At 62.0% G+C, this 12196-nt stretch overlaps 1 protein-coding gene across 1 annotated transcript in view; it reads left to right on the top strand.

Annotated features, from left to right (window-relative positions):
• SSPO (SCO-spondin) overlaps nt 1-11110 on the top strand; it is a 56460-nt gene extending 45350 nt beyond the window's left edge. The window contains 23 exon segments of the mRNA XM_018047477.1: nt 466-597; nt 696-942; nt 1214-1366; nt 1454-1500; nt 1681-2025; nt 2641-2808; nt 3762-3892; nt 4138-4262; nt 4515-4561; nt 4868-5146; nt 5437-5595; nt 5740-5856; nt 6226-6364; nt 6516-6718; nt 6817-6944; nt 7046-7188; nt 7295-7341; nt 7632-7849; nt 8160-8255; nt 8391-8451; nt 8697-8827; nt 10218-10368; nt 10995-11110. Coding sequence (XP_017902966.1) covers nt 466-597; nt 696-942; nt 1214-1366; nt 1454-1500; nt 1681-2025; nt 2641-2808; nt 3762-3892; nt 4138-4262; nt 4515-4561; nt 4868-5146; nt 5437-5595; nt 5740-5856; nt 6226-6364; nt 6516-6718; nt 6817-6944; nt 7046-7188; nt 7295-7341; nt 7632-7849; nt 8160-8255; nt 8391-8451; nt 8697-8827; nt 10218-10368; nt 10995-11017 — 3290 coding nt within the window. The 3' untranslated portion in view covers nt 11018-11110.

Genomic DNA, 12196 nt, shown 5'->3' with positions numbered 1-12196 from the left:
GGTTGTCACCCCCGCCACCCACTCCGAGCTCCAGCTCCTTCTGAAGTTGGTTCTTCCAAGCTCACTGACCCTATGGACCCTGCACTCTAAGGCCCACCACCTCTATTAGGATGACCCCCACACTGATGACCACCCCCATCCCTTCCATCCTTCTCTGGATGAACACAAAGGAGCCACATAGGTGAGAATGCTGGCTTTTAGACGCACCCATTCAGTCCATCTCAGCAAACACTTCTCAGGAGCAGGCTAGGTGCTGGGCACTCACAGTGAGAGGAACTGACGGCCACTCAGAGTGTCCCCAGGACCCCCAGGGTCTCCCCAGGACCCCAGGTTTCCTGGGGAGCCTGGGGGAGGGATGGGTCATAACGGCTTCACGGAGGTCAGGGTGGCCCCCATGGGGCAGGGGGAGGGTTCCCGAGTCCCAGGGCTCAGGGCCTCCTGACTCTGGTCTTCCCATCTGCCCAGAGGAGGGCTGCCCTGCAGGCATGGAGGTGGTCAGCTGTGCCAACCGCTGCCCCCGCCGCTGCTCAGACCTCCAGGAGGGGATCGTGTGTCAGGAGGACCAGGCCTGCCAGCAGGGCTGCCGCTGTCCCGAGGGTAGGTGCTCCCTTAGGGCACGGCAGGGTGGCTCAGCGGGAAGGCAGAGGGGAGCCCTGGGGCGTGGGCATCAGCTCTGGAGGGTCATCTCCCCGCAGGTTCCCTGGAGCAGGATGGTGGGTGTGTGCCCCTCGGGCACTGCGAGTGCACGGATGCCCAGGGCCACAGCTGGGCCCCGGGGAGCCAGCACCAGGAGGCCTGCAACAACTGCACGTGCCGGGCGGGGCAGCTCTCCTGCACGGCCCAGCCCTGCCCGCCTCCTGCCCACTGTGCCTGGAGCCGCTGGTCAGCCTGGAGTCCCTGCAGCCGCTCGTGTGGGCCTGCAGGGCAGCAGAGCCGCTTCCGGTACGGGGCAGTGCCAGGCCTGTGTCACCTCGCTCCACCGGGGCCTCCTGCAGCCTGGACACGGCCTCTTGGACTGCCGGGGTTCCTGGATCCTGTCCCTGCCGGTGACTTTGTGCCCACTCCGTGACCTGGCCTTGGCTTTGGTCCCTGGTCATCCTTGCCTTTCCTTAACCACCTCCACACCCACCCTGGGCTTCCCCAGGGGCGGTGGGAGGCGTGACGAAGGACCCGGGACCATCTCTTACCTTCTCCGCCCCGGGGCTCCACCCAGGTCTTCCACATCGGGCTCGTGGGCCCCGGAGTGTCGGGAGGAGCAGTCCCAGAGCCAGCTCTGCCCTCAGCCCCCGTGCCCGCCTCTGTGCCTGCAGGGCACCCGCCCCCGCTCCCTGGGGGACAGCTGGCTGCAGGATGGATGCCAGCAGTGGTAAGCTCTGGGGCAGGGGCGGGGGGCAGACGGGAGGGTGCCATCCTGCTGGGCAGCAGCGTCCCTGAGTCTGGGCTCCTCCTTCAGCTCCTGCACCCCGGAGGGCATCATATGCGAAGATGCTGAGTGTGCAGGTCTGAGGGGGTCATTCCCAAACCCCACCGCCCTACTAGCCTTCCACCTCGCCCTCCGTCTATCAGCTCTGTCTGTGTTTCTCTCCCGCCCACTGCCGGCCCCTGTGTGTTGAGGGCCCGGTCCAACCCTCTGCCTCTTTGCTCCTCTGATTTCACTAACTTCCCTGCTGCCTCCTGCAGGGCTGGGGGCCTGGACGCCATGGTCCCCCTGGGCTGACTGCCCTGTCTCCTGTGGAGGCGGAAACCAGGTCCGCACCCGGGTCTGTGTGGCTTCGGCCCCTCCCCGAGGGGGCTCCCTCTGCCTGGGCCCCGATGCCCAGAGCCAGCGATGTGGGCTGTGGCCTTGCCCGGTGCTGCCAGACGCCTGCTCCTGGGGCCCCTGGGGGCCCTGCTCCCGCAGCTGCGGCCTGGGCCTGGCCTCCCGCAATGCGTCCTGCCCCTGCCCTCTGGTCGAGGCTGACCCTGCCTGCAACAGTACCTCCCTGCGCCTGGACACCCAGGCCTGCTACACAGGGCCCTGCCTGGGTGAGTGTGCGTCAGAAGCGAAGCCCCCTTCTCTGTCTCCTACCTGCGCAAGATCCAGAGAATGTTTATTATTATAACCAACTTCCAGATTATCTCCCCAAAACATATGTCTATTTCCTCCCAAGGGATTCCCAGGTGGCTCAGTGGTAAAGAATCTGCCTGCCAGTTCAGGAGCCACAGGGCACCTGGGTTTGATCTCTGGATTGGGAAGATTCCCTGGATTGGGAAGATCCCCTGGAGGGCATGGCAACCTACTCCAGGATTCTTGCCTGGAGAATCCCATGGACAGAGGAGCCTGGCAGGCTGCAGTCCGTGGGGTCACAAAGAATCAGACACGACTGAGTGACTGAGCATGCACGCACCTCTTCTCAAGACTTTTTTCAGTTTTTTCCCTCTTCCCACCATCAGTCCTTTAGAGCCCTGTGGCATGTGACCCTCACTGCTGGGTGGCAGGGAAGCCCGCCAGCTAGACCTTTCGGAATTCTTGGCTCCCTTTGGCCCTTTGCCTGTTCAGGGTGTTGGCTGGGGCTCGGATGAGAGGGGAGGGCAGGTGGGAGAGAGGCTGGGGAGCTCAGAGAGGCCCCTGGCTGAGCCCTGGCCCTGCTTGGTCCCTAGAGGAGTGTGTGTGGAGCAGCTGGAGTGGCTGGACACGGTGCTCATGCGAGGTGCTGGTCCAGCAGCGCTACCGACACCAGCGACCTGCGCCCAGGGGGGCCGGGGCGGGCCCCCCCTGCACTCGACTGGACGGCCACTTCCGGCCTTGCCTCATCGGAAACTGCTCTGGTGAGGCCCCAGGAGCCAGGAGCCGGGGAGACGAACCCTGGCAGGGGCCTCCCTGGGTCCCCAGGGGGCACCGCCAGCTCCTCTTAGAGTGATACTCAGGGTGCCCAGGTCCTCAGAGGGGTTGCCCGTGGCTGCACAGACCTTGCCCTTGGCTGGGACCCTGCTCCAGCTGCTCCCTGCCTCACCCTCGGGTGCTCGCCCCCACCCCGCCCCACAAGCCTTCACCGCGGTTTTCCCACTTTGCAGCCACAGGCCCAGCTGTGGCTGTGTGTGTGTCTTTTCTGTAGTTGCAGTGAGTGGGGGCTACTTTCTAGTTGCGGTGCTTGGTCTTCTCATTGCGGTGTCTTCTCATTGCAGAGCACATGCTCTAGGGCGTGTGGGCTTCAGCAGTTGCAGCACATGAGCTCTGTAGTTGTAGCTCTTGGTCTCTAGCGCACAGGCTCAGTAGTTGTAGCGTATGGGCTTAGTTGCTCTTTGGCACATGGGAGCTTCCCAGACCAGGGATTGAACCCATGTCTCCTGCATTGGTGGGTGGATTCTCTACCACTGAGCCACCAGGGAAGCCCCCCAGCTGTGGCCTTGTGTCCACTGGTAACTGCCCCAGGCATGGTGGGTCTTTGCCCACTTCTTATTCCAGCTGCCCTCCGTCTCCACCCCTCTGCCTCCCACCTGCCAATCCCGGGAGCTACCTGCCAGGGCCTGAACCTCCTGCGGCTCGCTGGCTCTCCTGGGTCTAAACAGTTGGAGGTGCCTACAGGAACTGAGTGGGCATGGATGGGGCAACACTGGTCTGTCCTTAACTACCGTAAGGGGGCAGTATCTTGCACTCTTACCAGGTGACTTCAAGGGGAGGTGATGGGACCACACACTGTGCCCTCTGGGTTCGGGGGGCAGACGGTGTCTCTGGGCTGCACCCCGCACCAGCCTGCCTGCCTGCCTGCCTCCCCCTGCAGAGGACAGCTGCGTGCCTCCCTTTGAGTTCCAGGCCTGCGGCTCCCCCTGCACTGGACTCTGTGCCACATACCTGAGCCCTCGGCTCTGCCAAGACCTGCCGCCCTGCCAGCCTGGCTGTTACTGCCCCGAGGTGAGGTGTGGAGCCAGGGGAGATGCCCCAGGAGGAGGGGTCTCCTGTCCATTCTCCCGCACCTCCTCCCCTCCCCTCCGAACCTCTCATCCGGATAGCACTGCACGTTCTGCCAGGCGGCCGTTTGCCCACACCACTGACTTGGCAGCACGCACAGCACCTGCTGGGGACCAGGCATGGGTGGGCATTAGGGTGACGACAAGATGACTGCCACAGGGCCCTGTCCCCTGTCCCCTTCTGCACAGGGGCTACTGGAGCAGGCTGGAGGCTGCGTACCCCCAGAACAGTGTAACTGCCAGCACGTCTCAGGCGAAGGAGCTGGGGTGACCTTGGCCCCCGGGGACCGCCTGCAGCTGGGCTGCAAAGAGTGGTGAGTGTTGAGGGTGAGGGAGGTGGCACCAGAGGCCTAGGACCAAGGACTGGACCAGGGAGGAGGAGGGGTTCCGCAGGGCGGCCTGACCCCTGCAGAGAAGGCCAAGCAAAGCCCCAAGGTCCCAGCCTCCCCCTGCTCCAAATGAGCCCAGAGCCCAGGTTACCCCTACATGAGCCCCACACCTACCAACCCACCATTCTGGGCTGGGTCCTGCCTCCCGGAGCCCACCCTGACCAGCCCCTCCCACAGTGAATGCCAGCGTGGGGTGCTGCAGTGCACCAGCCAAGGCTGTCAAGGTAACTGGACCGAGGAGACCAGCTGTCCCTCTTTTTCCAGGACTCGGGTAGGGGGCTGGATTTATGCCCAGGACTTGGGTGGGGGTGGTTTTTTGCCCAGGACTGGGTGGGAGTGGGACTTGGAACTTTCATTTCCAGGACTGGGACAGTCCCAGACAAACCAGGATGGTCGGTCCCCCTACTCAGGCTCTCCTGTTTCCGGAACTTTCTGGTCACAACACGAGCCTCTTGTTCCCCATCCACTGTGGTCTTGGGATCTGGTCGGGGGAGTCCCTGGGAAGGACGCTCACACGCCGCCCTTCCTAGGTCTTCTGCCTCTGAGCGGCTGGTCTGAGTGGTCACCCTGTGGGCCCTGCCTGCCCCTCGGCCTGCTGGCCCCTGCCTCCAGGACTGCCCTAGAAGAGCGCTGGCCCCAGGACACAGCTGGCCTGTCCCCCACCTCAGCCCCCATGCTGGCTTCAGAGCAGCACCGCCACCGCCTCTGTTTGGACCCTGAGACGGGGAGGCCGTGGGCCGGGGACCCAGACCTCTGCACTGTGCCACTCAGCCAACAACGCCTCTGTCCAGACCCTGGAGCCTGCCAAGGTGATGGGGGCGGGGGCCACGTGGGGCCCGGCCTGGCCGGTGGGGCTGGGAGTGGGCGGGGCCTGTAAAGGGGCGGGGTCTGGCTGGATAGGGCTGGGCTCCGCTATTCATGTCTGTTCGAGGGCCCTTAGCTGGTCAGCTCATCCTCCTGCTAGACTCCAGGGTCTGCTGGATTTGAGGTTGGGAGGGGGCAGCAGCAGCTGGAAGAGGAGGAAGGGGGCTCAGGGCTGCAGAGGGAGCCAGGGGGCGGGGGGTGGGCCTGGGCACTGACTCCTGTTTTCTCTCCCCAGACTTATGTCAGTGGGGTCCCTGGAGGGCCTGGAGCCCCTGCCAGGTGCCCTGCAGTGGGGGATTCCGGCTGCGCTGGAGAGAGGACAGGAGCCCCCCGGGAGGAGGCTGCCGGGGGCCATGGGCTCAGACTGAGAGCTGCAACATGGGGCCTTGCCCAGGTAATGGCTCCAGCATTGAAGGAGGGGCCAGGGATGTGGCCTCTGGGGTGGGGTGGGGGCTGCTGCCTCAGCCCCTGGAGGTGCCCATGGAAGGCTGGGGACTCGAGAACACCCCAGGTCAGACTCCGACCTTCTGGTCTGCAGGAGAGAGCTGTGAGGCCCAGGACACCGTGCCCACCCCTGACTGTGCCAACCAGTGCCCAAGAAGCTGTATCGACCTCTGGGACCGTGTGGAGTGTCTGCAGGGACCATGTCGCCCAGGTGGCCAGGCCATGCCCACCGCCCGACCCAGGGACTGTGGGGAACCCCACTGCCTCCTGAGAGTCAAGATGTGACCAAGAGCTTGTGACCTGGGGCGGGCAGACGGCTGGGTCATGAGTTACAGGGCAGCAGAGTGGATCCCTGGGTCACTTTTGGTGACCAGCTGGGGGTCCTGCCTGAGTGAGCCTTGGTCAAGACGGGCCGTGTCCTAGGGGTGCTCTGGGGCAGCCTAGAGAGGCCTGATCCTGCAGGAGGGGCGGGAGGAAGGGCACACCAGGGCTGCCCCAGGCCCTGGAATCCCTCTTGCTGAGAGAGGGCTCCCTGTGTGCGCCTGCCACATCCTGCTTGTCCCCCCACCCCCTCTCCCAGGCTGCCGCTGTCCCCCTGGCCAACTGGTACAGGATGGGCGCTGTGTGCCTGTGTCTTCTTGCCGCTGTGGCCTCCCCAGCCCCAACGCTTCCTGGGCACTGGCCCCGGCTGAGGTGGTGTGGCTGGACTGCAGAAACTGGTACGACTGCCCTCCAATGGCCACATGGAGACGGGGAGCTTTGGGTGGGAGGCTAGGGCCAGCTCAAGGTTATGGGGCATTGTTGGGGAGCAAAGGCTGTTCACCCTGACTCTCAGGGCTCTGAGGCCTTTCTGCACACCCCTGCCCCCAGCACCTGTGTCAACGGGTCCCTGGCGTGCTCCTCCCACGAGTGTCCAACCCTTGGGCCTTGGTCAGCCTGGAGCAACTGCTCTGCTCCCTGTGGTGGGGGCACCACCAAACGACATCGGAGCTGCAAGGAGGGCCCCGGGCGGGCACTGTGCCAGGCCCAGGACACAGAGCAACAGCAGGACTGTAACCTGCAGCCCTGCCCTGGTGAGTGCTCAGGGTGGTGGGTGCCTGCCCAGCCTGGGGCCCATCCTGAGGACCCCCCTTGGACTCCACCTCACTCTCTGCTCCCCCTCCACCCCCAGAGTGCCCACCCGGCCAGGTGCTCAGTGCCTGCGCTGTCTCGTGCCCGCGCCTCTGTTCGCATCTGCAGCCTGGCACCCTCTGCGTGCAGGAACCCTGCCGGCTTGGCTGTGACTGTCCCAGAGGGCAGGTGGGTTCGGGCGCTGTGCCCTGACTCTCGAGTGGGGGACCAGGCTGGTGGGCGGGGGCAGGAGTGGTGGTCACATGTAACTCGAACCTGCCCTGCCTCAGCTGCTGCACAACGGCACGTGTGTGCCCCCTGCCGAGTGCCCCTGCACCCAGCTCTCTCTGCCCTGGGGCCTCACCTTGACTCTTGAAGAGCAGCACCGAGAGCTGCCCCCAGGGACTCTGCTCACCCAGAACTGCACCCACTGGTGAGGGCCGGGAGTGTGGGTGGGGAGAGTGTGGGGGTGGGGTGCTGAGAATGGGGGTGGGGAGGAGGGCATGGCGGGCATCTGAAGAGAGCATTTGTCTTCCCAGCGTCTGCCAAGGTGGAGCCTTCAGCTGCTCCCTCACTGACTGTCAGGGTGAGATGCGGGCTGCCCAGGTTCCTGCTGGTCCCTCCAAAGCCAAGGCCAGGCTCCCCTGATGAGGGGAGAGGGGCCTGTGCTACCCCCAGCCACCAAGCTGGGCCCCACTACTATATGGGAGAGTGGATAGGAGCAGAGAGGTGGGTTTGGAGACCGAGAGGCTGCTGGAGCCGAGTGGGCAGTGCTGAGGAGCGAGGAGGGACCCGAAATGTCCAGTGTGGGAGGATAGGGTGGAGGCTGGACCCAGGGCTGACCTGAGTGGTGGGATCGGTGGTCTTCCCTGGCAGAGTGCCCCCCTGGAGAAACCTGGCAGCAGGCGGCCCCCGGGGAGCTGGGGCCCTGTGAACAGACGTGCCGGGAACCCAACACCACGGAGACCCAGGGCAACTGCAGTGGGAGGCAGGCCCCGGGCTGTGTGTGCCAGCCTGGGCACTTCCGCAGCCAGGAGGGCCCCTGCGTGCCCATGGACCTCTGCGAGTGCTGGCACCATGGGCGCTCCCACCCGGTGAGCCACCGCGGCCCTCGGTGCCCCCTGGCCCTTCCTGACCCAGGGCTCTGGGCCACTGGTTTGTCCCTGGCTCCTACCCCTGTACCCGGACCTGCAGCAGCAGGCAGCTTGGCCAGCGGCTGGCACACTCGGACCATCTCTGGCCCCCAGGGGCCCACCTCCCTCCCGAAACCCTTGCTGCTGATGCTGGTCTCAGGCCACTGCCCTAGCCAGGCCCTTGGGTGGGCTCGGGGTTGGGGGCCGGGTAACAGAAAAGTCTGTGGTGGGGAGGGGAGTGTGGAGAGCAAGTTCTCCCTCCCCTCCCCAGCCGGGATCCGAGTGGCAGGAGGCCTGTGAGAGCTGCCGCTGCATCAGCGGGGAGAGTGTCTGCACCCAGCACTGCCCTCCGCTCACCTGTGCCCAGGTACCCACCTGAGCCCCGCGGCCCCGGGCTTCTTCCTGGGACCCTCCCTGAAGGGTGGTCTCAGGGCCTCAAGCAGGCAGTGTGGGGTGCTGGGCCTTCCTCCTGAGCAGACTGGAGTGCCCCCTCTGTCTGCAGGGCGAGGTGGCCGTGCAGGAGCCTGGAAGCTGCTGTCCCACTTGCCGCCAGGAGGCTGCGGGTATGCTGGGACGGGGGTCACCTCCTGCCTGCTCTGGGCCCTTCTCCCACCCCCACCCCCTGCCCTGGGGAGGCTGCCTTCCCCCGTCCTGCCCACCATGCAGATTAGCAGAGTGAAGACCCCCCCGGCACTGCGTCACAATACCAGGCCACCTCCACCCAGCCTGCCCTGCTTGGGTCCACGCTCTGTTGCCTCACGAAGTCCCCTCATGACAGTCCGCTCCCTGCCCTGCCCCTCCCCTACAGAAGAGCAGCCCGTCTCCTGCCGGCGCCTCACGGAGCTTCGCAACCTCACCAAGGGCGCCTGCTACCTAGAGCAGGTGGAAGTGAGCTACTGCGGCGGGCACTGCCCGTCCAGCACCAGCGTCCTGCCTGAGGTGAGCTCGGGGCGGGGGGCCTGCCGGCTCAGGGAGGCGGCTCAGCTGGCAGACCCCCAGGGCCTGCGGCTGCAAGCCCAGAACCTAGGCAGAGCCCAGGGGACACGAGCGACAGAGTCATCTCCCAGGCCTGCAGCTGATCAGAGCCAGGCAGCCTGGTGACCTCAGTGGGGCTTGGGCTTTGGAGCCTGCTGCCTGCCTCCTGCCCCTCCTGGGGCTTTTGTCTCGCTCTTCCCTACTGTGGCCCTGCACAGCCCCTGGCACCTACTTCTCGGCCCACTGTACCCCTCAAGACAGGCCAGCCAGGACAACAGAGAAGGGCAGGGAGGCGCTGAGTTAACCCCTGATACAGTGAGCAAAGGCTGAAGGGCAGATTTTATCCATGGTAGTCTTGTCCTGGACATTGCCCAGAAGACTGAGACAGAGCTCCGCTCCGCGCTCACTCTCCTGGTGCTGACCTCCTCAGGAGCCCTGTGTCACCCTGACTTCCCCAGCCCTGAGCCTGGAGAGCTGTGGCTCCAACCTGGCCAGAATCCAGCCAGAGTGGAGCTCACTCGGCTCCTGGCCCTGCTTCAGCCTACGTGGCCAAAGTCACCTATGCCTGGAAGACAAAGGTGCTTTCCCACCTGGTCCTCAACCTGTGACCACTCTCCTGCTCCCCGGAGCACTCCTGAAACCTTCTGGAAATGCCTCTCAAATCACTTAAAAAAAAAAAAAAAACCAGAGTGAGGAGAGGACAGTTAATACTTTTTTTTTTTCCCCTGGGGAGGAAAAAGTAAGTGACAGTGGGATAGAATCAGAGGAAGAATTTTTTTCTTTTGTAGATCTTTAACTTGGTATTGTGTGAATGTATGACCTACTTAAAAATAAAGTTAGGATTACACATAAAGTTAGGATTACACATAAAATTAAATCAAACGTTCAGTAGGACTCACAGAGTTACTGTATAATCATAAAGCAAGAGTGCCTGCTTTGGAGTGAGAACTCACTTTGCACTTAGGATTGGACTGTGCAGTTGAGGACTTCATTATTTGTAGGTTCAGAAATTACTACTCTGCCTCTTCAACTAGACTTAGAAGTAGACCCGTGTCTTTTCCCCCGTGCTACCAGAATGCAGTGATGAACGCGTTAAAAAGCACTGGTTGTTGGATGCTCAGATGGGTGGGGCCTGGAATGGAGGAGGTGGGCTTCTTGGAGAACTGGGGGCTTGGTGGTGACACGCCCCCACCTGGCTTCCCTACTTGGCGAGGAGGTCTGGGAGCTGAGAGCTTGGGATCTGGTTCTTCCTGCACCCCGCTCTTCTTGGATAGGAAAGGCCAGGGAAGGCAGGTGGCTTGGGCAAACTCCTCTTTGCCCTCTCCAGCTCAGCCACCCCCTCCCTCTCGCCCAGGAGCCGTACCTGCAGAGTCAGTGTGACTGCTGTAGCTACCGCCTAGACCCTGAGAACCCAGTGCGCATCCTGAACCTGCGCTGCCCCGGCGGCCGCACAGAGCTGGTGGTGCTGCCGGTCATTCACAGCTGCCAGTGCAGCGCCTGCCGGGGTGGGTGTCGGCGGGGCTCCCGGAGGGGCGGGGTTCTTGGTGGGCGGGGTCTTTGAGGGGCGGGGCCGGGGCTGAGGCCAGGGTCGGGGGTTACCTGAGGCCAGGAGCGGGCCAGGCCGGGCGAGTTACCCGACCGCTCCTCGCGGGAATTTCCTCCTCCGAGTTCTTCTGCTCTGCTCCATTCCCCTTCTTAGCATTCTTGTTGGTTTGTTCTCCAATCACACTTAAGCCCAGGTGTTCGGGGTCAGGCATATCAGGTTCGAATCCCAGCTCATCCATTTCCTTCCTTGCTGAGCCTCCGTGACCTCATCTTTACACCCGGGTCACGATCCTCACAGGCTTGTTGGGAGGAGTTGGTGAGAGGCTGTACGCGAAGTGCCAGGTTCTCTATAAACACCGGGTACACGTTAACCCGAGGCCACCACACAGTGTGGCGGGTGAGAAAGTGATGGAAGGGCGCTGACAACGCCTGGGGCAGAAGCTCACCGTGACCGAGGTCTTCCTCCTGGCGGTTCTCCCTTCCTCTCCTGCCAGTTTGCTCAGCACCCTCTCTCCAGCCCCATCCCTTCCCAGCCCGATTGCCCTGCCTTTTTTGACAGCGCGTCTCCCTTTTATTTGTCCTCCAGGAGGTGATTTCTCAGAGCGCTGACAGCTTCGCTGGATGAGGCCTGCACTGGCCGTCATGACCCCTCCTCCCATGCCCCCCCCCCCCCATCCCTGCTCTAGTTCAAATAAAGTGACATTGGCAGCAAGCCCTCGTACAGAGTCTGAATCCCAGGATTCAGAGGGGAGGGGAGGTGGGCTGGGGAGTGCGGGGGTAGGAGGGTGGGTTCTGAGCCCTGGCCTGGACCTGCACAAGGACTGTCACCTGGGAAGCCTCTGTGAATCGCTCATGCTAGTGAACTTGGGCAAGTCACTTCCCATATCTGAGCCTCAGATTCCTCATCTTTAGCAGTTGGGATGTAAAGTCTTAAGATTTCTGGTACAAGACATTTCTAGGGTCCCAGGTCCCATCCCTCACCCCATCTGATAGCAGCTGCAGCTCTGGCAAGCATTCCCATGCAAGGTACATTCATCTCATGCTGAGGTCTGCTTCTCTTCCTCCTTCTGAAAAGTTTTATTGAGATATAATTTAGATCCTATCACCCATTTTGAGTTTATACTTCGATGACTTATGGAAAACACACAAAGTTTTATAAAAGTTGACTTTTATAGAAAACACACACAAACATCACCACAGGCTAGTTTTAGAACATTTGCATCATTTCAAGCCAATTTATGATACATTCTTCCCACCTCCAGGCCCAGGTAATCAATCACTAAATTGTTTTATACCTTAGTAGATGTGCCTTTGGGTCCATCTAGTCAAAGCTATGGTTTTTCCAGTGGTCGTGTATGGATGTGAGAGTTGGACTATAAAGAAAGCTAAGTGCTGAAGAATTGATGCTTTTGAACTGTGGTGTTGGAGAAGACTCTTGAGAGTTCCTTGGACTGCAAGAAGATCAAATCAGCCAATCCTAAAGGAAATCAGTCCTGAATATTCTTTTTTTTTTTTTTTCAATTCTGTCAGAAACCTGAATATTCTTTGAAAGGACTGATGCTGAAGCTGAAGCTCCAATACTTTGGCCACCTGATGCGAAGAACCGACTCATTGGAAAAGACCCTGATACTGGGAAAGATTGAGGGTGGGAGGAGAAGGGGCCGACAGGATGAGATGGTTGAATGGCACCAGCGACTCTATGGACATGAGTTTGAGCAGGCTCTGGGAGTTGGTGATGGACAGGGAAGCCTGGCCTGCTGTAGTCCATGGGGTCGCAAATAGTCGGAC

The sequence above is a fragment of the Capra hircus genome, chromosome 4, assembly GCF_001704415.2.
Source record: "Capra hircus breed San Clemente chromosome 4, ASM170441v1, whole genome shotgun sequence".
Lineage (NCBI taxonomy): Eukaryota > Metazoa > Chordata > Mammalia > Artiodactyla > Bovidae > Capra > Capra hircus.
The sequence above is the reverse complement of the archived record's forward strand: the minus strand, read 5'-3'. Positions and strand labels throughout refer to the sequence as shown.